The 27,771-nt window shown below is 39.1% G+C and overlaps 2 protein-coding genes and 1 pseudogene across 2 annotated transcripts in view; 1 reads left to right on the top strand and 2 right to left on the bottom strand.

Moving 5' to 3' along the window:
• Positions 1-26,557, bottom strand: part of ATP6V0D2 (ATPase H+ transporting V0 subunit d2) — a 34,422-nt gene extending 7,865 nt beyond the window's left edge. The window contains exons 1-4 of the mRNA XM_069103609.1: positions 25,959-26,557; positions 9,715-9,886; positions 5,070-5,248; positions 78-157 (exon numbers count right to left, since the gene is read on the bottom strand). Of these exons, the coding sequence (XP_068959710.1) occupies positions 78-157; positions 5,070-5,248; positions 9,715-9,886; positions 25,959-26,088 (561 nt within the window). The 5' untranslated portion in view covers positions 26,089-26,557. The remainder of the gene's footprint in view (positions 1-77; positions 158-5,069; positions 5,249-9,714; positions 9,887-25,958) is intronic.
• Positions 1-27,771, top strand: part of PSKH2 (protein serine kinase H2) — a 203,473-nt gene that overhangs the window by 100,251 nt on the left and 75,451 nt on the right. The gene's annotated exons all lie outside the window — the stretch shown is intronic.
• Positions 1,798-3,502, bottom strand: LOC138173571 (ornithine decarboxylase antizyme 2 pseudogene; annotated as a pseudogene).

The raw sequence follows: 27,771 nt of genomic DNA, 5'->3' as shown, positions 1-27,771 counted from the left end.
TACTATAAAACAATTTTTTGTTCTCTAGTTTGAGGTATTTTCTGCTATAAAATACAGTATTTCATAGAAGTATTTACCTTGTAGAGTTTATTACGCATTATTTCAATATTCACTTCATTAAGGGTATTTTCAGACATGCAGTCTTGAAAGAAAGGAGCTGAAAACAGAGATGGTCACCAAATTAATTCATGCTACACATTTGGCCGTGCTTATAACTATAAATGTGACTGCTATTGACTTATTGCTGGTATTATCTCAACATACCTCACTGACTTCTGAACCTAATTCTAGGCCTTTTGCTCATGCTGAGTTTTACCTGGAATGCTTTAGTCCTTCCTGGAGCAATAGTCACAAATCAATAAATCTTTAGAGCCGAAAGGGATGTTAGAGGTCACTTAGTGCAGTGTTCTTATTTGATAGATGAAGGTGAGGCCAAGAGATGGCTTAAGGATATCTGCTGGCAAAGCCAGAATTGGAACTTAGGTTTTCTGGCTCCTTATTCAGTGCTGTTTCTGCAAAATCATACCCATTTCTTCAAGGCCTAGCTTAAGTCCCACTTCTCCATGAGGCATGAGGTGGCACAGTGAATAGGGTCAAGAAGCCCTGAGTCCAAATGTGTCCTTGGATGCTGACTAGCTATGTAACACTAGGCAAATCACTTACCCTCTGACTGCCTCACTTTCCTTGATGGTAAAATGGGTGTCATAACAGCACCTATTTCTCATAGTTCTTCTAAGGATCAAATGAGCTATTTGTAATAAACATTTAGCACAGTGTGTGGCACATAGTAGGTATTTTATTATATATGTTATTCCTTCTCTCCCAAGAGGCTTTCCCTAATCACTTCAACCCATAGTAATTCCCTTCCTTCTCTGAAGTTCTAAAGCTTTTATAATCTATGTACTCATTTGATAATTATACTTTCTTTGAATATTATTTAATTTCTAAGGCATGTTTTATTCTGCAATCACAGATCAGAAACCATGTCTTGCAATTCCTATAACTATTCTTTATGAATGTTATATACTCTACATACTACAGTGTGGTATGATCAGAGAAGATGTGGCCTCAAAACTAGGAAAACCTAGACTCAAATCTGATAAATACTGGGTATTTGATGTTTTGTAAGTCACTTATTGTTGTTCTAGGCAAAGAGTATAAATTGCAATGAAAAGGCCTGTATTAACAGAAGTTTCCTCACAGTCTTTTATAGCAATGAAATTATAGGTCCAGTCCCTATTCCAATCTTTATATTCAGTATCTTTCTAGAATACAGTGTATAATTAATTAATAATGTATAGAATAATAATTAATAAAAATAGCTAACACTTATATAGTGCTTGCTATGCATCAGGCACTGTGCTAAGTGCTTTGTAATTATCTTATTTGATCCTCACAATAACCCTGGGTAGTAGGTGCCATTATTACTCCCATTTTACGGATGAGGAAACTGAGGCACATAAAGGTTATTTAAAAAAAATAAAATAAAATAAATAGGATCACACAACTAGTAAGTGTCTGAGGTTGGATTTGAACTCCGGTCTTTCTGACTTTAGGTTTGGTATTCTATTCAAGAAACACTAATGAGATTCAAGACCATATCGGGGTAGGGTGCAGTTTGACAAGTGGAGACAAGAGCTTTGTCTCTTTTTAAATGCTCCTCACTCTGGCTAGAACAAAGATTTAAAGACTAACCATTGTCGCCTGTCCTTTCCCAACCTTGGCTTCTGTGAGAGGGGAAAGTTAGGCTATTTTTTTTTCAACTTTAAACCAGTTTATTGACACAATAACACAACACATTCTTACCACAAAAGGACCAACCCAGTTCACCAGCTTGGATGGGTCAGACCAGCGCCCTGCTCGCCTCCTCCCTCCCCTTCTCCCCAAGAAACAAGCTGTTAAGTGAAAACAAGGGTTCAGGCCACTTCTGCCACTTACTCCCTTCTACCTCCCACCTTTCCCAGATTGAGTAGGGCAGATTACTATAGTCTAGCTTTGCTCTGGGGAATGGGGCATAGAACTCTGTCACTTCATCTGCAGTATCACCCAGACCCAATGAATAGTTTTTCCCTACTCCCAGGCTATGAGTTGCTTTCTTAGCTCTCTAAGCCTGGAAAGGAAACGTTGGGATCCCAGGCCAGCGGCCAGGAGTGGAAACCCCTGTTGCTGACAGAAAAACTGAGAGCCAAGAAGGCTGGGCCCTAAATATAAGTCCTGGTGGTGGAAGGGAACTTGAATGCCCCTTTATCGAATGCAGTGGTAACACTGAACAGACTAAGACTGCTTAACCAAAAGCCAGGATAGCACTAAACTGTACAGGGTTACACCAGAGACTGGTGTTTCTTACTCCAAGGCAAATGTATACAGCATATGAAGAGGAGGACTGTAATCAAGTGTCATTAAAAAATACTTAGCTACATCTCAAGGGATCTATCAGGGGGACATCCTCCAAGGGGCCCCAAAAGTGATGGGCTAAGCAAAGGAAGATACACAAATGTTTAAAACAAGAAAAGACCAAAAGCAGGGGAACTAGAGCCTCACAGTGATGTCCACCAGCCCTCCATGTGCTTGCCCCTGTGCCTGGACAGCCCCTTGCTACAGGCAATGCTGTCTCCTAGGCTAGGGTACACCACATAATGCAGTTTAAAAAGCTTCTAATGCCAGTTCATAAACATCTTCATTTACTATTGGTGATTACACGTGGATAATATGTTTATACGGTTCTTTATGGAAAACACATTTCAATGAGTCAACTCCGAGAACACAATTAAGAGACCCTCACCTTGAGCCCTACAGCGTCCTTCCCTTGGCAGCATGGACCCCCCTCCACCCCAGGGCTGCCTGTCCGTTCCCCAGTCCCCTGCTGTGGCTCTTGGTCAAAGTGGCCTCCTCCATTGCATCTAGTCCTTGTCAGATGAGTTCTGGTCCAGGAGGTAAACCATGAACATCATGTCTGGCCTCGAGGGCACACAAGGATGGCCTGGATGCACAATCTGAAAGCCCAGAAAGCTGAAGATCTTCAGAAGCAGAGCTCTGTCCTCCCGGCCCTTCCTGAAGCAGATGAAGACATAGTTGACTTTCATCTTCTCTTCAGCAAACTCCAGCAGTGCTAACAATCCTTCTTTGCTCCCATTGGCTAATAATCCATCTGGGATTTCCACAAACAGGCTCTGGCTGGACAGGACTGCATCCCAGGAAGAGACCTTCACCTCAGTGACCTTATACAGGAAGTGGACAATGTGAGGCTTCCCATCGTGTACCAGGAGGTCCTGGGTCACAGTGAGCTTCTCATCCTTATACATTAGAGCTGAGAGAGGATCCCTGTCGCCCCCTCATGCACCGGGGATCTTCGACAGTGGGTGAGAGGCATCGGGAGCACCACAGAGGCCCTGGAACAATGTGCCTGCAGCACTGAAGCTGGGGACGGTTACTCAAAGGTAAAATATTACTGTCCTGGGTGTTTATCATCCTTGGCTGCTATGCTCAGGGTGAGAGGAGGAGGTGGCGCTGTTGCCGATGCCGTTGCCACCGCTGGGAGGGGGTGAGTGGGTGGAGGAGTAGGTAGGTGAGTGACAGTGGGTCAGGCGCGGGGACAGTCACTGAGGGCTAAAGTCCCTTTAAGGGGCCTTGGGCCGAAAACCTCCAGCTGCCTCAGTGAGTGCCTTCCTCCAACTCAAGTTAGGCTATTTTTAAGGAAAGCAGGCACCTAAAAGGTTTGTCAACTCTTTTCTTATCCATCATAAAATGGCTTGCTATTTCAGTTGTGTCTGATTCTTCATGACCCCATTTCAAGCTTTCTTGGCAAAGATATTGGAGTGGTTTGCCATTTCCTTTTCCAGTTCATTTTACATATGAGGAAACTGAGGCAAACAGTTGGCTTGTCCAGGGTCACACAGCTAATAAGTATCTAAGGCCAAATTTTAACTCAGGAAGAAGAGTCTTCCTAACTTCAGGCCTTACACTCTAGCCCCTAGCTGCTGTGCCCATGTCTCCAAGTCAAGCTAGAGTACATGCAAAATAGGGTGACTAGGGTGATTAAAGGCCTGGAGAGCATGACACAAGGATGGTTTGAGGGAACTAGAAGTGTTTAACCCAGAGAAGAGATGAATGGAGACATGAACTGTCTTATGGAAAAGGAATTAAATTTGGCCTTAGCCCCAAGGGCAGAACTAGGGACAATAGACAGAAGTTATAGATTTGAATTTAATGTAAGAAAAAATTTTCCCTACAATTAGAACTATACCAAAGTGGAAAGCACTGTACCTAGAGGTTTTCAAGCAAAACCTACATTGGATGACTATAGAAATAAAAGGATACAATTTATGTCTATCTTGTGCTTTTGGGGAAGGAGAAGACAAGGCTCTTATAAGGCTATTGAAAAGGCTTTTATCTTCTTGAATATTGCTTTTGGCTCCAAGACCATGAGTCTAATTAGGAGGAAGGATGGGGCACTAAAGGTGTATAGGTGCATCTATAGTGCATTATGAAATCAAGTGGGGGTTAATTGTCTTTTAGTTTTTGTAATAAAAACTGGCCACCTGGATAAATGATCTTCAAAGTAAACTATCACTGTTCACTTTTCCTAACAAATATTAAATGGATAATACTTACAAAAGCATCTCCTTAGCATTCAACTGGTTAAAACTGCTGTTAGCAACATTAATTATAATCCAGTATAAAACATGACAAAAATACCCTTTCAGGAAATTTTTCAGAAGTTCTGGAAGCTCTCATTCAAAAAGGCATATACATATATACTTATATATATTTAACATATATACTTAAAGTGAAATTAGTTGTTATGTGGCTTTTATAGGCATAAAGCTATAATTAAAGGTTAAAAAACCTGTCACCGTCCTCCCTAAAAATGGAAAGTTCTATAATTCACTTGCCATGCAGTCTAATTCATTAACTAATCAAATATAAAATCAAATATATAAAAATGTAATAAAAATAAACAAAAATATAACACATCAAATATAAAAGTAAGGCATGGATTTCAATGATGTTATCTCTGTATTTATTGAGAAAATCTATTGATGAGTCAAGAATTGTATACACTTGCATACCCAAAGGTGTTTCAACCAGAACAGCATCGAACAGATCTGAGGGTGTCTCTACAATGTTGACAGCTTCCATTTCCATAAAACTGCCCAGGGGGTGACACTTCTTAAGAATTTCTTTGACAGATTTCTTTTGTAGCACACCATTGATCAGCAGAATCACATTATCAATCATATAGCTGCACCTGCATTGGAGAGTGAATGTTAAATATGTGCACGATAATGACTTCCGAAGACTCATAAAAGTATCTCTGAAAAAGTTCAATTCATTGACATTGATAAACTGGAGAGAGTCCCAAGGAGCTCAAGCAGGATGATGAACAGCCTCCAAGAACTGGAGACATTCACTCTGGAGAAGAAAAGAGGGCATAGAAGAGCAGTCTTTGGGAGTTTAAAGGGCCCTTATCTGGAAGCAGGATTATCCTTGTTCTGCTAGGACAGAGAGGGCAAAAGTAGGAGCACTAGGTGGAGATTACAGAGAAGAAAATGTGTTTGATATAAAGAAAACTCCCCAATGAATAGTTATCTCAAAGGAGACTGGTACTAGTCTCTAATACTGCCTTCCCTGCTGTGTATAAACACACCCAAGTCCTTTCAAGCCTGAAAAAGACCATTAGGCTCTACCCTGTTTGCAATTTATTGTCTTGTGTTTCTCTCATCTTTATCAGTCAAATTCCTTGGAAAAGCTATCTATACTTAGAGCAGATCTGTAATCTGACTCCCAATCACATCATTTTATTGAAACAGCCTTCTCCAAAGTCACCAAGGATTTTCTAATTGCCTGTCTAGTGGTTTTTTCTCAGTTCACTTCTTTGAAACATTTGAAATTTGTTGACCATGTTGCTCTCTGACATACTCTTCCCTCTTCTGGTTTTCCTAACACTGTTCTCCCTTGGTTTTCTTCCTGACTCTTAGATAGTTCCATATTAATCTCCTTTATTGAATCATTATTGAGAACACTTCTAACCGTGGTTCCTCTTTTCTTCTCTTTTTATGTTTTCTTGGTGACTTCACCAACTTTTGTAGGTTTTATTAATTAGCAGCTCTATGATGATGATTCCCAGATCTATATTTTAGTCCTTAGTCTCTTAATTCCTGAGGTCTAATCCCATATTGTCAAGTGACTATTAGATATTTTGAATTGGATGTCCCAGAAACATTGCAAATTCAACCTGCCCAAAAGAGAACTCATTATCTTTCTTCTAAGTTTCCTTATTTTTGTCAAGGGCATCATCCTTGTCTTTGTCACCCAAGTTTGAAAACTTGGCATTATCCTTGATTCCTCACTCTTATTCACCCCACGTATCCCATCTCTCGCAAAACATTATTATTTCTTTTCCCACATGTCTCCTTCTCTCTATTCACAGTCCCTTACTTACCCTAGTTTAAGCCTTTTCTCACCCTTTGGCCTAAACTATTTTGCTAACCTCCAAATTGATCTCTTTGCTTTCAAGTCTCTCCTTCCTCCAATAAGCTGCCAATCATATTCCTAAGACATAAATCTGACCATGTTACCCCACTGTTCAGTAAACTCTGTAGCTCCTTATTACCTCTAAGATCAAATATAAACATATAAACTCCTCTGTTTGATTTTTAAAGCCCTTCACAATAGCCATATCTTATCTTTCCAGACTTATTATTCATTACTACTCTCCAGGCACACTATGGAATATTTCTTACTATTCCTCATTCGTGAGATTCATTATTCCTCCCTTTTATACTGGTTGTCCCCCATACTTATAACATATTCCTGCCTCTTTTCCATCTCTCAGAATCCAGAGGCCTTTCTTTTATTTATAGTTTTTAATTTGTGGAATAAAACAAACTTTTCCATAACATAGTATAATTTAAAAAAAGATGATTACACATGAAACTGCAAATCTATTAAATACAACTTGCTATTCCTTTTAAACACATACTAAAGTTATCAAAGCCTTTCCTTATGTCCTCTATGTACCTCTCTTACCACATATTACCTAGTATATATTTTATAAAATACCCCCCTGCCCTCTGTTTCTATCTGTCTTTCTATATACATATGCATGTATATGTCTATATCTATATTACTATTGTTGTTATCTCCCCTGTAAGACTCTAAACTTCTTGGGGGCAGAGTTTGTTTTTACTTCTGTCTTTTATGTCCATGGAACCTAGCACAGTACCTCACATACAGTCAAGTACTTAATGTAGACTTATTAATTGATGTATGAACTTTTTTTGTAGAGAGGTCTCTGGGATCTGGGATAGGGGTATAACTGGATCTGTGATTTCACTGGTATGATCAATCAATCAATAAACACTTATTAAATCCCTTTTATGTGTCAGGGACTGTGCTAAGTGTTGTAGATACAAAAAAAGGGTGGGGGGGAAGGAAGAAGAGACACTTCCTGATCTCCAGAAGCTCATAGTTTTATGGGGGTGACAACATGTAAACAGCTATCCAAAAACAGGATATATACAGGGTAAATTGGAGATAAAATTAGAAAAAAGATACTTAGATTATGGAGGACTGGGAAAAGCTTCTTTTAGATGGTGGGACTTTAGCTGAGACTTGAAGGAAACCAGGGAATCTGATAGATGGAGATGAAGAGGGAGAGAGTTCCAGGAATGGGGGATAGCCAGTGAAAATGCCCTGAGTCGGAAGATGGAGTGGCATGTGCAAGGACTAGCAAGGAAGTCAGTGCCACTGGACCAGAGTACACAGAGCAGAGGAAGGTAGAAAGGGGCCAGGTTATAGAAGGCTTTAAAAAAATAAAACAGAAGATTTTATATTTAGTTCTGGATGCAATAAGGAGCCGCTAGAGTTGACTCAGTAAGAGGGTACCATGGTCAGATGTGTACTTTGGGAAGATCAGTTTGACAGCTGAGTGGGAAAGATCTGAGGTAGGGGGATCTAGCAGCAGGCTTTTGTAGTAGTCCAGGGATTGAGTGATGAGGACCTGTACCAGGGTGGTAGCAGTGTCAGGAGAGAAACAACATAACATATACAAAAAGAATTTATTGAGGCAACAAGCATTTATTAAGTGTTTACTATATGCCAGCCACTGTGTTAAACACAAAGGATACAAATACAAGTAAAAAAAGATAGTCCCCTGTCTTCAAGGAGCTTATAATCATGTGGGCAAAGACAACATACGAAAGGGGGATGTTGTGTGAATGTCCTTGACTCATGGGCATGATGTTAAGTCTAAAATGCAAGAGATGTTAGAAGAGTAGAAATGACAAGACTTGTAAAGTGATTGGATATGAGAAGTGAGAGACATGAGGAGTTGAGGATGATATCTAAGCCTTGAATTGACTAGGAAGACAGTGGTACCCCTGACAGTAAGAGGGGTTGGGGCAAAGATAATGAGTTCAGTTTTGGAGATGCTGAGCTTAGTATACCTTGGCAAGGGAGAGGGCTACATTATCTTGTGAGACGAGGAGAAGTGGTAGGAGGTATGTGAGTGATTGGAGACGAGGAGGGTGAAGAGAACTCTTGACTAATGACTGCAATCTTCTCAATTAAACATGAGGCAAGGTTCTCAGCTATGAAAACCACAGTGAGGGTGACAAAAAAGGAGGAGGCAGCAGAGAACACGGAGAATAAGTTTGTGTATTGTCTACAAATATTTGGAGTACCAACAAGGTCATGGAAAATCTCTGTCCAATTAACATCTAAGGACTGGGTTGTTTCCCACAATATCAACATGAATTCTTCAGACACAGACTTAAAGGACGGTGCCAACAATGTCAAAAGAAAAAACCAAAAACAATTGCTATTGGTCAAGATAGCTGGGAAACACCCCAGGCATAAGCATCAGCCATATGAAAGAAGCATTGTCTATATGATTATCCTGGCAAGTATTTTCAGATCTCTTTGGTAATGTGATGACATGATTATATTACCATTATTAGAATACATATGATTCATGAAGGACTACAAAAATCTTTACACATCATGATACACCTTAAAAACTTATAGTTGTCATTCATTTTATATTTGAGGGGGTTGGTGGTGATGGTTGGGAGTATCTTGTTTAGATCTAACACATGATAATCTATACTAGAATTCTAAGTAAAAGCAGTAAATAATCCATGTGACTCTTACTCTTTCTGAGGCATTTTATCTAGATGTACTATCTGTGCAGTTGTTAGAATATTGGACTTGGAGTCAGGAAACCTCGAGTTTGAATCCTACCTTAGACACTGGGGGAAGTCACTTAACCTAACAGCCTCAGTTTTCTCATCTATAAAGTAGGGATAATAAATAAGTACTAGCTATTATTGTTATTTCTTATCACAAGTGCTTTTTATACACTTTGATTTCAAATTCTACACATTTTTATCAAGTGTCTAATATGTATTAGATACCATCTAGGTACCATGATAAACATGAAACTGATCCCAGGGAACTTAGAATAAGGAAGTGTGGCAGTGCCAATATGTGCATTTTACAGATGAGGAAACTAGTAAGTTGTCTGATCAGGACTCCAAATTCAGGACTTCTTTTACTAGGTCAAATTGTCCCTAACATTTATATATTAAAATTTACAAGTAATGGAAAAAGGTAATAGGATTTACTCTAATATCTTGCTTTTTAAATAGCCATGTTAAGGCAAGCTGAATTTAAGGCAGCTAAAGATCTATATAGAACTAACTTTACACTTACGTCATATAGTTGAAAAATGTGCTGAGTGGCTCCAAGGAGTTGTTTCTGAAATGCTCAAAATCCCCACATAATTTTTTCCTCATTTTGTTGTCAATGGTAGAAACCGTGAGTGGGACAGTTTCTTCATTCAAAAAGTTGCCATAATCTGTAGTCTGAAGGTGAATTTTCAGATCTGAAACAAAACCCAAGATCGAATTTGCGTTAGTCCCTGGATTGAGGAGCTAAGATTGATCATTTACATTGAGATTTTACTTACACAAATGCATCCAATTGATTATTATAAGCAATCAAAAAGTATTGATTAATGGCGGTGGTTACTCTATGCCAGACAGTTATGGGCCAGAAATGCAAAGAAAGGTAAAAACAATCGTCACCTTCAAGAAGCTGGAGACAAATATGAAAATAACTACATATATACGTGACATATACAGAGTAGATAGAAAGTAATCTCAGAAAGGAAGTTACTAGCACTTAGTGCAATACCGCCATCAAAGCTCTCCTATTTCCCTTATACTATGATTGTACATGATGGGATCATTTTAAAAATGTATATATAGTTTGATACATGGACCAAAAGTAAAGAATTTGATTACTTATACAAATTTTGAGTCCATATTAATCCCCAGATTCAAAAGATACTGGAGTGGTTTTTCTCAGTTCCAGCTGGATATTTGGTATTGTTTTAAATATAACTATTGTCTGGGTGGATTTCCTGAAGAGGTAGGTTGAAGGAGGAGGATCTTGACTGAGACAAGAGAAAAGATTTTTAGCTAGTGGAAGATGGGAAGCAGACACAGCTCTGGAGGCTGAAAAGGGGATTGTGAGTGGCTCTCAGTTCTGCCCTCAAAATTTCCTTTCCTAAATTTTTAAAAAGGAGAAACAGCTCACGTTTATATAATGCTTCCTAGTTTATAAAACATTTTGGGATTCTTTTGTTTCATCTTTCATCTTCAGCACCCAGAACACATAACAGGTTTAATAAATGCTGGTTGAATTGAATCGAGGTAGGCAGGACAGGACTATATCTACAGACAAGAATATTGAAGTAGAGCATTTAAGCGACTTGCTTAATTGTTTAACTGCTATATATTTCATGGTTTGGGGACCATGACTGTAATCATCTACCATCATTTTTAAAACTGCAGTTTCCAAATAAGTCACAAACTAGCTGTATGATCTCAAGGAAGTAATTTGCCTTCTTTGGGCTTATCTCCTTATTTATAAAATGAAGGGTATGATTGAAATCTAGATCCCTAAAACCTCTTCCAGCTCTAAAAATCTTTCATATTTTATGGTTCCTTTTTTTTTCTTAAAAAGAAACTACCAGGCTTCTTATTGTTTTTACTTCAAATATCTTTTTGTTCTTGTAGGTACTCCACAAAAATGTATTGCAATGTCCCTCTACCCCAATACTCAAGTAAATGATCTTTAAGAGGCAATATGGTATAGTCTATAGGGCAGTGGACTCTCATCCAGGGCAAATCATTTTAAGTTATCTGAGCCTCAGTTTCCTTTTATGTAAGATGATAGCACTGGATTCAAATTCTGATGTTACTTACAACTCTAAATCTATGATACCATATTCCTACAAGACAAAGAAAAGAAAATGATCAATAAGCAGTCAACCTTGGGGTGAAATATGCCCCTCTGAACAAACCTAGGATAACTCTCAGACATCCATTCCATTACCAGGCTCATACTTGAAGACTTCTCAGGTTTGTAAGACTGGATAGAGGTTCTGCTTCAGTGGCACAACTTTGAGATCTCAAAGCTACCTCCACACCATAAGGAAAGATAAGCATTTAGGTAAAGTTTGCAAAGCTTCTTGAATTGGTTCCCTCATCTGATCCTCCCAACAACCCTATGAGCTAGGTCCTATTATCTCTGCCATTTTACAGATGAGGAAATTGAAGCCAAGAGAGGTGATTTGTCTGGAGTCACATAGAAAGTGTCTGAGGCGGGGTTTGAATTTGAGGCAGGTGTTTTCGTGATAAGTCCAAAACTATCAAACTACCTAAGTGGGACACATAAAATAAATCTTTAGATTTAAATTAGAAAATTCATTTCTTTTGAGAAATTGTTTTTTGTAAGCAACATGGTGTACAGGACATAAGTGAGTTATCATCTGTAGTTTGACTATTTACTGATCTGCAGCAGAGGCCTGGAAAGCCACTTTTTCACAAAGTCTAGTATATATTTTTATGTGCTAACCCTTTCTGGTTGACCTTAGAACATCTGAGAACATCTATTTAAGTAAATTAAAACGATTGTTTTGGCATGTTGTATTTGGCTTTTACCAATGGTAGTTTGGATCTACATTTTGACAGTCTGCATTATCAGTGCGAAGGACAATTTCCACTGACTGTTGCAAATGATATTACACTGTACCACATTATTTTTTTTCTCTGATATACAGTTGTTGTTGCATAACTTCAGCACATTCCAGCTGCTAGGAGAATCTGGGAGTCCAATCTCTCCAAGTCTGACAGATAACTATAGTCCTACAAAACAGTAAGTGGCAAAGACTACCTCACCTGGTAGAAGTTGTCAAGTTTAGTTTCCAACTTTCAAGGATAATTTGGTGTCCAAAATGTTTGTTCTCAGATAGTAGTATGCAGTCAAGACTATGTTCATTCATCCTCTAATAGTATGGAGTATCATATATGGCTCACAGGAAGACAATAATGGACAACTTTGGTCTCTTCTTTTCCGTACTACTCATTAAGGGAGACTTTAAAGTGAGGGCCAGAGGCTACACCTCTGCTATAATTCTATCTGCTCCTTTAAATATTATTAAACCAGGGGGCAGTTTTTCAGGTTCCATCTAAACTCCTGATCATTCTTTCTTTCTTTTTTTTTTTTTTTTTTTTGGAGAGGGGAAGGTAGGACAATTGGGGTTAAGGTCCCACATCTAGTTTTTTGTGTTAAGTGTCTGAGGCCGGATTTGAACTCAAGTCCTTCTGACTCCAGGGCTGGTGCTCTATTCACTGTGCCACCTAGCCACCCCTGATCATTATTTCTTAATGGGGAAAAGAGGACCCCTAGGTTTTATGACCAAGGCTCCACTCTCTTCCCATCAAATATCAGTTTCACAATGAACACACTTAGCAAATAGCAATGAAACTCATTTATCCAAGTTTATAACAAAACCGAAATCAGAAAAAAATATACATAGAAAAATATGCACCAGACAATGCAGAGTGAAAGGGCTTTCCCATTGGGATCTAGGTAACTCAGCTCATATAAGAGATCTCTCCCAAGGGGAAAATTCCCCTTCATCACTAGTGTTGCAAGCTGGGGCAGGGACATGATAGAGATTTCCAGTTCCTGTCATGTTGACTTCTTCCCAGAGCATTTTTCCTCCTTTCATGGCCTAAAGTGAGAACGTAGCATCCTGAATCTTATTTCTTGAAGCTGGATGCCAAAGAGCCCAAAGAGACAGACTAGACTCTTCTCTCCCATTCTTGCAAACTCCATCCTTCCCCTCACATAGGTGCAGGGCATTGACTTCTGCCAATGTGGAGAGTCTCTTACCTAAAGAGCTTTGAGGATTATCATTAAAAATTTTCTTAAGCCCCTACAACTAAAATTTACTACAATGCATTCACTGTGCTCAATACTAGGGAAGATATGAAGAAAATAATAGCTATCATTTTTATATGCTTCACAGTTATGTATGTTTCTCATTTTTTTTCCCCTCAGAGCAACCACTCCTGGGAGGGAGATACTATTAATACTTTCATTTTACAAATGAGGAAACTGAGGTCAACTAGTAAGTCCCTGAGTCAGTTTTTTAATTCAGTTCTTCCTGATTTAAAATTCAGTGTTCTATCTTCTCTGCCACCCAGATGCCTCAATTAAATTTTACACTCAAGAAGTTGATATTGCTATAGAAATCACAGCATCATAATATAATGGGGGTCTTGCACATAACCAGTATGCTTTATATGGCATCTCCATGTGGAGGGCTCTAATGATCTGATTCCTGAAGAATTTCGAAGAAATGTAAGGGAAGCCCTTGGGAAGAAAAGACTGTGACATGCGTAGACATTCTGTAACTGGTTCTCATTGGCTAACCATATGTTGAAGAGAAGGGTCTTTGATTACAGAAAAATGTCTGCCAAGTTCAGTTATTGGCTCTTTGCCAAGTGGGTGAAGCTCAACAACCAGTGACGGGAGTGGAACTTACAAACTTATGAATCCAAAAGATCCTGAAGGCTTCCTTGGCATTCTATAATTCAAAAGTTTGGGTTTGTGGCAAATATAACATTGATGCCCTCAGGTATGAATACAGTGCAGCCTCTTTTGGCATCCTGTCATGTTCCAGATTCCAAGTCTCACAGCAGGCAGCATTGATGACCTGAAGCACAAGAAGTGGCCTCTGGGAGTTACCTTCAGTACACCAGCCTAGAGGTAGCTGAGACATAGCCTTATCCAAGTCAGGCCAGAGCTGATCATGTACTTGGTGGGTCCAAAGGTAGGCTATGTAGGATCTGGGGTAAGTTCTGTTCTTATTTCACCAAGAGAACAAGCTCATAGAGGAAAATATACTGAAGGGGTACTGGTACCAAATATTTATTCTTGCTATATACACTGTATTTTTTCGTGCTACATCTTTGAAATAAACAGTTCTTTGTAAAAGCTATCCTTTAAAATGGGTAAATGCATAGTGACTAGTCTCTTGTCCCCTAGCAACTGTGGGCACACAGAGTGTCACAATCTTGCAGCAGGACCCTACAATCCTGAGTGGATAGCGTAACAAACTTGGCCCTGGGAGAAGTAACTCAAGTAACGTTACCACAGAAGCATGAATATAGAGCTGGAAGGGAAATCAGTGGTCATCTATTCAACCCTCTTCTTTTATAGATGAGGAACTCAGGTCTAGAGAAGTTACCCCAGGATACACAGGTCATAACTGAAATTTAGGGAGTGAAACTGGGCATAGTTGCACTCAATACATCCCTGTCCTCACTGTTTTCTGTCTCCTTTGGCAAATGGCAAAGAACCTCTGATGCCACCATTCTATTAACATAGCTCTCTCAAAAGGATATCAATGATCTCCTAATGGGTGAATCCAGCAGTCTGTTCCAGGGTCATATGCAACAAGAATTATGTGTTAATGTGGCCCCCAAAAAGTTATGAGGTACACAGTGTTATGTTTAAAAATTAAGGTAGGGGCAGCCAGGTAGCACAGCAAGTAAGAGCACCGGCTCCAGTGTTGAGAAGACCTGGAGATCGAATCCCGGGCTCAGGCACTTAGCACCCACCCAGAAACACCTGGCCATGCAACCTTGAGCAAGTTACTTAACCCCAATTGCTTAGGGGCAGCCAGGTGGCTCAGCGAGTAAGAGTACCAGCTCCAGTGTTGGGACGACCTGGAGATCGAATCCCAGGCTCAGAGACTCAGCACCACACCCAGAAATAACTGGCCGTGTAACCTTGAGCAAGTTACTTAACCCCAATTGCTTTAAAAAAAAAAAAAAATTAAGGTAAATTGAGTGACAAAGGTCTGAGCATGATCAATTTATTACTTAGGCTAGCAGTAATCAATAAATTGAGCCAATGACTTCTCTCAATGACCAAAGACCCTGAGTGAGGGTTGAAAGGGTCTTTTAAACCTAGATGTATCTTTCTTCTGATTGGCCTGACAATACATTATTTATTTGGACCTCCCCTGTTAAGACAATCCTGATTGGGACATTCTAATGAGGAGGTGGGTTAAGAGTCACTTCAGTGCTCCCTGTAATATTCAGTCCTTGGCTCTTATTCCCCTGCCCTCTCTGAGGTTTCACTCCACTTCCAGAGCTATACATATCACCTATATATAGAAGATTCCTACATTTCCTTAGCATCCAAGCTTCAACTACATCTCCAATTGCTTACTAAAATTTATTTTGGAAGTTACTAAAATGTGCAATACCCTTTGACTAAGCAACACCATTATTAGATTTATGCCCCAAAAAGAAAGGATAAAAGGACCTTCTATAAATACAAAAACATTTATAGCATCTCTTTTTATAGTAGTGAAGAAATGGAAATGAAAGAAGTTTCTACCTAAGGGAAGCTAAATAAATATGAAAAACTATTGTGCCTAAAGAAATGATGAAATGGACAGTATCAGAGGAAACTGTGAAATAATGCATAGCAGAGTAAAGAAAACTAGGAGAAAAGTCTATACAAAATTTACCAAATAAACACATTGTAATTAATGGTGAACAGGGTGATAGGAAGCAGGAAAAATGCTAGGGTGGGGGTGGGGAGACAAATCAAGAAAAGCCTCTTCTAGGAGGTGACTGACACCTGAACTGTGTTTTGAAGGCAGCTCGGGAGAGCATCCAGGGATGGGGAGACACCTTCTGTCAAGATAGCAAGGCAGGATAAAATGTTAAAGGGAAACCAGAGTGCCTGAAATATATTGTGAAGAAGAGAAGTAATATGAGATCAGTCTGGGAAGACAAAATGGAGACAGATTGTTCAGGGTGCTTGATATCGGGGTTAGTTGACAGTGGGGGAGAGGAACAGTTACATAAGGGAGAGACTGCAGTTTATGTTCTTAAGGAAAATTTAGGTTGGGACAGAAAACCTGTATCCAGGATAGGCTCACTGGAGCCCTGAAGGAAGACAGATCATTAAAGTCTGATCTCTGCAGTGAAGCATTACTGGCATGAGAGGGGGCTGATAGGAATCCATGGAGGCAAAAGATAATCAAAGTGGAACACTATGGAACAGCGAATGTTTGGCAGGGACAAAAAATACATGAAGGGAAGTGCAGTAATGTGAAATAAGGTTAGCAAGGTAGTTTGTTGTCCAATTGTTGAGGGCTGGGAACTCAAAGCTCTTTGGGGGCAGAGGAGGAGTGAAATAAACAGTCCTATACATTAGGACAGGAAGCTAAACAGTGCAGTAGAGAGAGTGCCTGGCCTGGAGTCAGGAAGATTCTTTTTCTTGAGTCCAAATCTGGCCTCAGACACTTACAAGTGACCCTAAGTAAGTCACTTAACTCTGTCTGCTTCAATTTCTTCATCTGTAAAATGAACTGGAGAAGGAAATGGCAAACCGCTTTAGTACCTTTGCCAAGAAAACCCCAAATGAGATTGCAAAGAGTCAGACATGACTGAAAATGACTGAACAACAATGCATTAGGAAAATTACTTTGGCAGTTCTGTGAAGGATGGATTAGGCAGCAGAGGGACAGGAGGCAAGGAGACCATTCAAGAAGCTATTACAATAGTCTAGAGCAGAGGAGTCAAAGAGATGATCCTTGGGCCAATGGGGCCAAAAGCACATTGAAATGTAATAGGGAAACATTTAGCAAAATAAATAAAAATACAGGAGAGCATAGATAATGTTAATGTGGTCTTTTAAGTCAATATTCTACAAATAGGCATCCTTATATACAATTCAGTGATCCCCATTTCTATGTGACTGGTCTAGAGGAAAAGTGACCATGGCCTACACAAGAATGGGACACATGTTTAATCCTCAGTTAAACACATTTTCCTACATTGCTCTGGAGATGAAAGAATCAATCAACCAATAAACATTGATTAAATGCCAGGCACTCTGCTAAGGTCTGGGAATACAAAAAGGGGCAAAAGACAGTCCTTGCCCTCAAAAAGTTTACAATCTAATGAAGGAGGCAAAATGCAAACAAATATATACAAAGCAAGCGATATACAGGATAAAAAGGAAATAATTAAAAGAGGGAAAGCATTGGAATTAAGAAATGTTAGGGAAGGCTTCCTGAAGAAAGTGAGATGTAAAGAAAGTCAGGTAGGTAAGCAGTTGGAGCAGAGCAAGAACCTTTCAGGTATGGGGGACAGCCAGGAAAAATTTCCTGGAGAATAGTAGGCTGTTATAGTTGAAAGGAATCTTTGAGATTGTGTAGTCCAATGCCCTTGTTTTATGAAGAAACTCTTGCTCAGAAAGATTTAATGATCTGTCCAAGGCCACATAGGTGACCCAGTGGATAGAGTCCCAGACCTAGAGTCAGAAAGACTCATGTTCCTGAGTTCAAATCTGGCCTCAGATACTTGCTAGCTGTGTGATCCTGGGTAAGTCACTGAACCCTGTTTATCTCAGTTTCCTCATCTGGAAAATGACATGGAGAAAGAAACGGCAAACTACTCCATTATCTTTGCCAAGAAAATTTCAAATGGCGTCATGAAGAGTTGGTCATAACTAAAAAATGATTCAACAACCAAGGTCACATTGCCTCTGAATTCAGTACTTCTGTACCAGGCAACTCTGCAGAGCCAATCTCCCCTGAACACATCTGGGTATTTCTTTGCTCCAAGTGCATGCCATTCAAGGGGTCTAAAATGCTACTCTAAGAGCATCTTGCCAATCCAGTTGAAGACCTATCTCACATCTACTAGTCAATTAAATAATTCAACAAATATTTATTAACCACTACCCTCACCACCACCAACAAAAAATGAACATTCATTAAGCACCTACCAGGTCCCAGACATTATGTTAACCACTGAGTATATGTATGTAGGGAAAAATGAAGACGAAAAAATCCTGAGAGTCCTTAGGGAGTATTCTACTTATTCCTTGATTCCCCTAGACTGGAATGGTGTCTTGAGCAACAATCAGTCAATAAGCTGTTATTAATCACCTAGATGCCCAGCAAGGTACTGTTAGAGAAACAGACACAATGTAAAACATCTATTACGTGCTTTCTATCAGTCACACAGTTCCAAGTGTTAGAGATACAAATATAAGGGAGCTTAGGAGTATTAACCTGCCAGGAATTTTATATTCTAAGGGTAGAAAAGACACCACCAAAAAAACTCTCAGAAGGGTAAATGCAAGAAAGTGGCAACCAGGATTCAGGCAATACAAAGACAGAAAGTGAGACAGATCTGTCCTCAAGGATTTTACTAACAGGGGAGACATTCGTATAAAATGAATACAAAGAAGTTTGTAGGTGGAGTTCTCTATTAGCTAGTGTAATCAGAAAAGGTTATGCATAGAAGGTGGCACTTAAGCAGAGTCTTAAAACTTATTCCTAGAAGGGAGGAGAAAGTACTTTCCAGGCTTGGGAAGGGGAGCAGCAAGTGAAAAGGCACAGGGATGGCAGAAACATAGCATGTGGAGAGGAGTAATATATAAGAGAGCTGGTAGGAAGGGGCTAGATAGTGAAGAGCTTTAAATTCCAGTTTATATTTATATTTGAGATGTAATAGAAGTTGGTTGAGAAGAGTGGGAGTGACATGATATTATGACCAAAGGCTTTAGGAAAATCACTTTGGTGAAGAACAAATGGGGTGTTGGTGAGAAGTGATGAGGGCTGAAAATAAAAGTTGCTACTTGAATAAAAACCATATGGACTTGCAACAAGTGTATAGTTAATGCTGCACCACATTTCCATGGCTCCTGGATGTTAAATTTTTCATTTAGATTTATTTTGCATGGAACAAAAAGTTATCAGAACAAACCCATTTGACCCCACCCAAAAGGAAATGCATATTTAGAACCCACTCCTTTGCAGTTGACACAATAAAGGAATGAGCTGAGGTATTTTAGGCATTCAATTTCTAAGTAGGGGAAGGAGTACAGAAGGGCTTTCCACTCAGAGTATTTTGAGGAAGAGCAAGAAAAGGTTAAGAGCCAACATAAAAACTAGATGCAGATAGGATGTGAGTCTTAAGGCTGTGATACTTTCATTATTTAAAAGACTTCTTCAAGGAGGAGAGATTGGATTTTAGCTAAGGGATTTTGGGCCCACTCTCACTCTGTACACAATGAAGCCCTCCCTCCCTAGCCCTACCTTTCCTGAAAAATAGGTCAGCTACTATAAAATCTCCCAAGGTTTTAATGTGAGAGGGACAAGATTCAGAGGCATTTCTCACAGAGAATTGAGTAGAAGGCTTAAATGCGAGGATAAAAATACCATGATAGTTGTGCAACACCATACTTTATGTTTCTTTTGTGGCCTTGTCTAATTGTTCTGGAGGAAGAGAAAGCGATGCATATGCAAAATTCAAAGATGATGTTATTATTGAAAAAATGTTTAGTTTTACAATAGTCAAACATTAAACACTGTCTATGTGTCAGGTACTCTGTCACTGAATGGGCATTACCTCCCTCAAAAGAACCTGAAAAGGCCTTAGCCTAAAAGGGCCAGGGTCTCCCATTGCATCCTGGGTCATCTCCAGTCGTCTGAGGAATCAGTCACTGGACCCAAATGGCTCTGGAGGAGAAAGTGAGGCTGGTGACCTTGCCCAGCTCCCCCTTATTCAAATCAAAGTCAACTGCAAGTCATGTCATCATTTCCCTGATGTCATGGTCCTCTTCAAAAACGAAGGACAAACACAACTCTGTCCTCCAAGGAGCTGTCAATGATAATAATAGCAACACCAATATTTATGTGTCAGTCACATCGTAAAGCCATGTCGTTGTCATTGTTGTTTCAGTTGTATTTGATGCTTCATGACCCCATTTGGGGTTTTCTTGGCAAAGATACTGAAGTAGTTTTCCATTTCTTTCTCCAGCTCATTTTACAGATGAGGAAACTGAGGCAAACAGGGTTTGGTGACTTGACACAGCTAATAAGTGAGGCTAGACTTGAACTCAAAACTTCCTGACTCTGGACAGGGTGCTCTGTCCACTGTACCACCTATCTGCTCACATAGTACCATAAAAATTGTTAATATGAAGGGAAGAAAAAAATTCTGCCTCCAAGGAGCTCATCATCATCATAATGTTAGCTAACACTTATATAGTGCTCACCATGAGCCATGGGGAGGTAGGTGCTATTATTATTGCCATTTTACAAATGAGGAAACTGAGGCAAACAGGTGAAGTGACTTGCCCAGGGTCAGAGAGACATTCCTGGAGAAGACAACATAATTAGGTGCAAACAAGTAAATGGAAGAAAGTAAATTAGTAAATAGAAGACAGTCTGGGAGGGGGAGACATTAACCACTAGAAGGGTAAAGGAAAAGGTCTGAAGAAGATGGGATTTGAGTAGGATCTTGAAGATATTTGATCCTGAAGATGATTAGGAGCCAAAGGAACACCCTGAAGTGGGTGTGTGTGGGTGTGACTTGGTCAGACCAAAGCTTTAGAAAAATGACCTTGGCAATTGAGTAGAGGATGGGTGGGCTAGGGGTGGGGAGGATCAGTTAGAAAGCTTTTGCAGTAGTCCAGGATACAGGTAATGAAGGGACTAAAGGGAAAGAAAAAACAAACAAAACAGAAAACAACCCAACAGAGTTAATTGAGAAGGAGCTGTTGGACAGAGAGGAGAAGAACTAGGAGAAGCAGTGTCCTAAGGGGAGAGGGTGACACTCTGGTGACCCCCAATGCCAGCTGCACAGACATCAAGGAGGACCAGGATTGAGAAAGCAATAGCAGTTAACTATTATTTTCATTGATTAAATCATCTAGATATACTTGATATTCACTTGGTATAAGTGAAAGAGTAATAGATCTGGACCAAGGGAGCAAATTTTCACCTGTGTGACTTTGGGGTAAATCACAAACTCTTCAGGCCTCAGTTTCCTCACTTGCAAAAAGAGTGGTGGTGGTGGTGGAAAGGACTGGACTAGAGGCAGTATGATATGGTGTAAAGGGAACTGGCTCTCCGTCAAGAAGTCCTAAGTTCAAATCTCAACTGGGATATCAGACAAGTCAAGTAACCTCCTTAGGCCTCAGTTTCCTCATCTACAAAATGAAGGGATTGGGGTGGCTAGGTGGATAGAATGAATAGAGCACCAGCCCTGGTGTCAGGAGGACCTGAGTTCAAATCTGACCTTAGACACTTAACACAAAAACTAGCCGTGTGACCTTGGGTAAGTCACTTAACACCAATTGCCCTGCCTTCCCCCCTCCAAAAAGCAGAAAAACAAAATAAAACAAAATGAAGGGGTTGGATTAAAGAGACTTAGCTCTGGAATCAATAGGACTTGGGTTTGAATTCCAGTTGTCGCTTAATAAAAATATGATCTCAGGCAAGTCACTTAACTAAAATCTCTGAATTTCAGTTTCCTCATCTGTAAAATGAGGGCAGTTGGACAAGATGCTCTCCAAGGTCTCTTTCTAGCTCTAGAGCTAGATGTGGATTTTTTTTTTGGAGGCAATCAGGGTTAACTGATTTGTCCAGGGTTACGTAGCTAGTAAGTGTCTGGGGCCAAATTTGAACTCAAGTCCTCCTGACTTCAGGGCAGGTGCTCTATCTACTGAGCTACCTAACTGCCCCTAGATATGGGATTCTGTGATATCTAAGGCCCCTTCCATCTCTTCATGGGTGAGAGAGAGAATCCTGTAAATCAGACCAGCCTTTATATAGCCTAAGTGTCTGTTAGCTCCAGTAACAAGATTTTCCCCAATGACAAAAGCAGCATGAATCAGTTCCCCTATTTTAGAGACAGGAAAACTAAGCTATAGGAGTTTTAGTGGTGGTTACACAGTGAGTCAGTAGCAGGCCTTGGAATATCTCAGACCAGACCAAGTCTCAAAAAAAGTTTGTGAATAATAGTTCCTAAAATATATTTTTGGTACTGACTTTATATTTTATCCTTGTAAAACTTTTAAAAAATATTAACATCTATCCTGAAAGTTGTTTCTAAAATAATACTTAATAGCTTGGAATGATAGGAAAAATTGTTCTTTTAGGATTCAAAGTTCTTTTCTGACATTGTGATAAACTATTACCAAAAAAGTGCCTGGTTTTACATACAGTGCCAAAATGACTTTGGGCGGTGTTCTCTTGTATACTATTTGCCTATCATTTTTTTCATACAAAAATACAGGATATCTCAAAAATCTTAATGCAGTTTTCAGTTATTAAAAGCTTAAAATTGCCCTAAGACATTTGGGACATTATATAGAAATTCCTAGTCCTTAAGTTTTTTCTTACATCTTTGCCCTTGAAACTATAACCTTCTCTTCTTAAATCCCTCTTTCTGACCTGAAAAAAAAAAAAAAAGAAAGAAAACCTGCTGGCTAGTCTCCACTCAAGTGCAGTCAGATGTGACAATAGCATTACTCTATACAAATTCTCTCCCAACATGGCCCTGAAAGAGGTCAAGTGGGACAGCTATTATTATTATTCCCAGGGTAAAGATGGGACTGAAATCTACACAGAGCCTGGAGCAGTATCCTAAATCACTACTTGTGAGGCAACCAGCTGTGTGATATTGGGGAATGACCACAGGATTGGAAGATGGGAGATGGCCTGGGACTTGGGGTAAAGTCTCTGGGTTATAGTTTTTTTATATATAAAATAATTGGGTTGGACTAGGTAACAACTGAAAAATTTGAAACTCAAAATCTTATAAAAAATGAATGTTGAAAACTATCTTTACTTGTAATGTGAAAAAATAAAATACCATTTACCCAAAAAAATGTTATCATTGAAGGGAAGCAGAGATAAATTTAGCAACTTAAGTGAATAAGTGTCAGAGAAAAAGAAGTAGGAATTATCTATTGACAATTGGAAGGAAAAAAAAAATGAAGGTAGGGAATAGTTTGCTAGGGAAAAATTCCTGGGACCTATTGTCACTGTATGTAAAGCAATGCTCCAAGTAAGAATTCTGAACCTAGTCTCTGTAATTTTTTTTCTAAAATTTGATGGCTCTATTTCAATAAAATTGATTTCCTTTGTTGTTCTATGTATTTTATTTCAAACATTTAAAAACATTCTTAGAAAAGTTCTTTAGCTTTATCAAAGGGGTCTGGGCCTCAAATATGGTTAAGAAACCCTTTTTGATGATCAACTATGAAAGACTGAGCTACTCTTATCAAAATGATCCAAGGTAATTTCAAAGATGATTCACAAGATGAAAAATGCTATCCACCTCCAGAGAGAGAACTAATGAGTTCTGAGTGTAAATTAAATAACACTTTTTAACTTTATTTTTCTTTGTGTGTTTTCTTTTGCCACGTGGCTAATATGATATCATATTACTTGCCTTATCAAGGAGTGACAATAGAAGGGCAGAAGGGAGAGAATTTGGAACTCAAAAATTTTAAATGAATGTTAAAAATTATTTTTACATGCAATTGGAAATTTTAATGAAATAAATTAAAAGAAAGTATTTAAAAAGAAAGAAAAAGAAGAAAAAAAATACCTCTCAGGTATTCCCATCCCAAAGGTGCAAATCACATACCATTCACTCCTCCCCAACCTGGGGCACTATTTCCATATACTCCCCAATGTGCCATCCCTGAGACTTTCCTTGATTTTTCCTGAGCACTCTGGTTCTCTACCTACCATCCTTTACCCCTGCCATAAGAGCAGCTCACATCTTTTTCTATCATAGACACCTAAAAAGCATAAAGGGAATGAAGTAACACCTGCCCATCCCCATTACAGTAGCTGGTGGACTAGCTAGCTGTGTGACACCGGGCAAGTCACTTAAATCTATTTGCCTAAGTTTCCTCATCTGTAAAATGGAGATAATGATAGAACCTACCTCCCAAGGGTTGTAAGGATTAAATGAGATAATAATTATAGAGCGCTTAGTGCAGTGTCTGGCACATAGTGGGCACTATATATAATGGTTATAATGATGATGTTTAACCCCTTTCCACACCTACCTAGAAACTGAGAACACCAGCTTTAAACAATGTCCCAAAAGATGCACAAAAATTAACCAAATAGCAAGCAAAGCAGGGAGAGACTACTCCAGGACAGACTTAATTCCAGACACTTATCTCTTTACCCTTTTGTCTTCTAGAAACCCAACAATGGCTGCCTATCAGTTAGGACTTTGGTGCAAACCTTGCTTCCATTAACTTTCTCCTATCTTGGTTCATTTAAAAAACAGGCTACAAATTAAAAAGGAATTCTCTTAGTTCCTCCCTTCTCAGAAACACAGAAGATACACTATAATTTTGCCACCATTGAGGCACATCAGCTGTGTAAATGTGATTGATCTTCAGTTCGGATTATTTCCTGCCATTGCAATTAATTTATGGAGAACAGAATTGGGTGTTATCATTTCTGAGGCATTAGTTTCTGGCTTTTCCCATTTCAGATGAAAGCACCTGGGGTCTTCGGTGACTGCTACAGCTGTGCAGGCTCAGGATTTAACCAGTCTGTTCCATGGCTGGGCAGTTACTGCTTTCACTAAAGCACTTCACAAAGTCACCTTCAAAGAGTTTTTTTTTCTTAACTTCCTCTCCCTAGGGCATATGTCAGGCCTTTTTTTTTTTAACTCTTGAATTAGCCAGAAAATTAGGGCAGGATTGGGAAGAATGGAAAAGGAAGGGGATAAGCATTATATAGAAACTACTACTTGCAAAGACTTTTTACAAATATTATCTCATTTGATCCCCGCAACAAACTTGGGAGGTAGGTGCTATTATTTTCCCTGTTTTACAGTTGAGGAAACTGAGGCAAACAGAGGTTAAGTGACTTGCTCATGGTCACACAACTACTAAGTGTCTGAGGCTAGATTTGAAATCAGGTCTTCATGATTCCAGACCTAGTGTGCTCTATCCAGTGACTGGCTGCATTTTGATTAATATCTAAATTATACTGAAATGAACAAGTGGTAGATGGTCAGAAGACCTGGGTTTGAGCCACGTGATCATGAGTAAGTAAATTGGTCCTGAGACTGAATTATTCATCTGTAAAATGAGGATAAACTTGCATTTATTTTGCCTTAAATTTGGCAAGTCACTTTTCTCAAGACAACACAGCGATTGTAATTACTTTAATTACTATCAACCCTACATTATAAAAGAAGAAAACTGAGGCTGAGAGGTTAGATAATCTGACCAAGGTCATAGCTAGTAAGAAGAGACCAGAATTAGAAGAACCCAGGCCTCCTGACTCCAGGGTCGGCTGGCCAGTCATTCTCCTCTTAGTCACCTTTTAGGTTTGTACTATTTACTTCTCAGGATGGTTTTAAGAACCAAGTCATGAGATGATGTACACAAAACACTTTGTAAACCTTAAAGCGCTAACTAAATGTAAGCTGCAAATATTGATTTGACATTCACCCTTCAGATCAATGAGTGTACCAGTCCTGCACATTAATGTACTTTTTGCAAAAATTTAGCAGAATCTCAGGGGAACTTCAAAATGTGAATTCACCACCAGTGAGGGTAAAGAGACAGATTCTATTTTTTCCTCATGCTTCTGAGATAATAGACTGTTCAGAAAGTTAAAGCTAGCCTTACTACAAGGTTCTCCAGGCTCCCACGCCACTGGAAGTAGTTTATCGCTTAAAGTTTACAGAGAGCTGTTTATTTCCCAAAAGTTTGAAAATGGCAGCACTTACCTTCCAGAGTTTCACACTGCACCAAGTTATTGTAGTCTTGCTGGGTCAGGAGGCAGGCTTTGTGTCCTCGGACCAGACCCTCCAGGTAGCCATGGTCCACATTGAAATAAAACTCGGCAAGCTGTAGCATGGAGGAAATGATTGAGTTGATTAAAGCAGAAGCAGACCTCTAGTTCTTTTTGCCAGCCAGAGAAGCATTCTACTTCTGTTAGAAAGGTGATAGAAGAGATTGAGGAAGGAATGATTTGTCAGCTGATGGTGAGGGTTTCTCAGACTAGTTTCCCCCAGCTCCAATTGCCTAAAGCTCAATTCTGCTTACACAACAATAGCTAATCAGTCAGACAACAAACCTAGCTACTTTCCAGGCAGCAGATCCCTTTTTTGGGAGACTGAGAAATTTCTTACTCTTTTACCAAGCCCCACCACATAACTCTTTCTGACTGCTTCCTTGACTTCTCAATTCATCAAATATTTACTACCCCTACTATGTTAAAGGTACTGAGTTAGGCACTTTCTACTCCAACTTTAAAAAGCAATCTTCTTCCTCTCTCCCCAGCTAATCCAATCCAACTCAGTTCTTATTAACTACCCGCAGCAGTGGGGACTTTGCTTGCCCCGCCTGTGATGTAAGGAATTAGCAAAGAGAACCCACTCCTCACCCAAGATCTGCATGTACTTTGCAATTTATTGTCCTGGAGAATTCACAGGAAAAACTGAGAGATTAAGTGATCTCACCTGTCTTGCTACTAGTTTTTTGTTGTGCTTTTCCCCCCTTCATTTTCTTCTTTGAAATGTATACGATAACTTTATTATACATTATTAAGATTCATTTTTAATATAAAATTTTGAGTTCCAAATCTTCCCTCCCTCCTCTACTTGCCCAAGACAAGCAATTTGATATAGGTTATATAGGTTACATGCAATCATGTAAAACACATATCCATATTAGTCATGTTATGAAAGAAGAAACAGAACAAAAGGAAAAAAAACATTAAAAAATGCTTTGGTTTGTATAAAGACTCCATCAGTTCTTTCTCTTTATATGGATAGCATTTTCCATCATGAGTCTTTTGGGCTTATCTTGGATCATTGTATTGCTGAGAAGAACTAAGTCAATCATAGCTGATAATCACACAATGTAATTGATGCTTTGTACAATGCTTTGTCCTGATTCTGCTCACTTCGCTTTACATCAGTGCATGTTATTCTTTCCAGGTTTTTCTGAAATCTGTCTGCTTGTTATTTCTTAGAGCACAATAGTATTCCATTATATTTATATACCACAATTTGTACAGTCATTCCCCAATTGATGGGCATCCCCTTAATTTCCAAGTCTTTGACACTATAAAAAAACTGCTATGAATATTTTTGTACATGTTGGTCCTGTTCCCATTTTTATGATCTCTTTGGAATATAAGGTATGCCCAGCTTTATAATCCAAATTGGACATACTTCCAATTTGCTCTCTAGAATGGTTGGATAAGTTCAAAACTCAGCTAACAATGCTGTAGTGCCCCAATTTTCCCACATCCCCTCTAGCATTCATTATTTGCCTTTTATGTCATATTAGCAAATCTGATAGGTGTGGGGTGGTACCTCAGTTGTTTTAATTTGCATTTCTCTAATCAATAGCCATTTAAAGCATCCCCCCCCCATATTATTATAGATAACTTTGATTTCTTCATCTGGAAAACTTACTATTTGTATCCTTTGACCATTTAGCAATTGGGGAATGATTTATATTCTTATAAATTTGACTCAGTTCTCTATATATTTGAGAAATGAAACCTTTGTCAGAGACGCTATAACAACT

The sequence above is a fragment of the Petaurus breviceps genome, unplaced genomic scaffold (assembly GCF_028583685.1).
Source record: "Petaurus breviceps papuanus isolate PSGF00001 unplaced genomic scaffold, PetGlider_PUasm1.0 582, whole genome shotgun sequence".
In the NCBI taxonomy this organism is placed as follows: Eukaryota; Metazoa; Chordata; class Mammalia; order Diprotodontia; family Petauridae; genus Petaurus; species Petaurus breviceps.
This window is presented reverse-complemented; position numbering and strand designations above follow the sequence as displayed.